General features: G+C 42.0%; 1 protein-coding gene across 1 annotated transcript in view; it reads left to right on the top strand.

Moving 5' to 3' along the window:
• The window catches only part of LOC105304213 (DExH-box helicase 34), a 79,603-nt gene extending 79,532 nt beyond the window's left edge, over positions 1 to 71 (top strand). Inside the window, 1 exon segment of the mRNA XM_023522134.1 lies at positions 53 to 71. Within this exon segment, the coding sequence (XP_023377902.1) occupies positions 53 to 71 (19 nt within the window).
• Positions 72 to 307: the final 236 nt, after the last annotated feature.

The following is a 307-nucleotide window of genomic DNA, read 5'->3' as shown; positions in this document are numbered from 1 at the left end:
GCTTCATTACAGATGTGACAAACATTTCTCCTAATCTGCCGCTTATCTTTAGGTCTGCTTGTTCATGGTGACTTGACTCACTCAAAACTATCTCTATCCGTTTTCTGTTATGGTCTCTGACAAGGCCTTCCCCAACCCAAAGTATTAAAGACAGACAAATACGTGGGTAAAGGGAGGGACTAACCTCAGAATCCCCCCCGCCTCATCTCCAGCCATTTTAAGAACATGGCTTCTCAGGACTTTTCCTGTTTTCCTTCCTTTTTCCATGTTAAAATAAAGTAAAATGAATGACCTACAAGCAAGGAAC

Source organism: Pteropus vampyrus, unplaced genomic scaffold (genome assembly GCF_000151845.1).
Source record: "Pteropus vampyrus isolate Shadow unplaced genomic scaffold, Pvam_2.0 Scaffold333, whole genome shotgun sequence".
Lineage (NCBI taxonomy): Eukaryota > Metazoa > Chordata > Mammalia > Chiroptera > Pteropodidae > Pteropus > Pteropus vampyrus.
The sequence above is the reverse complement of the archived record's forward strand: the minus strand, read 5'-3'. Positions and strand labels throughout refer to the sequence as shown.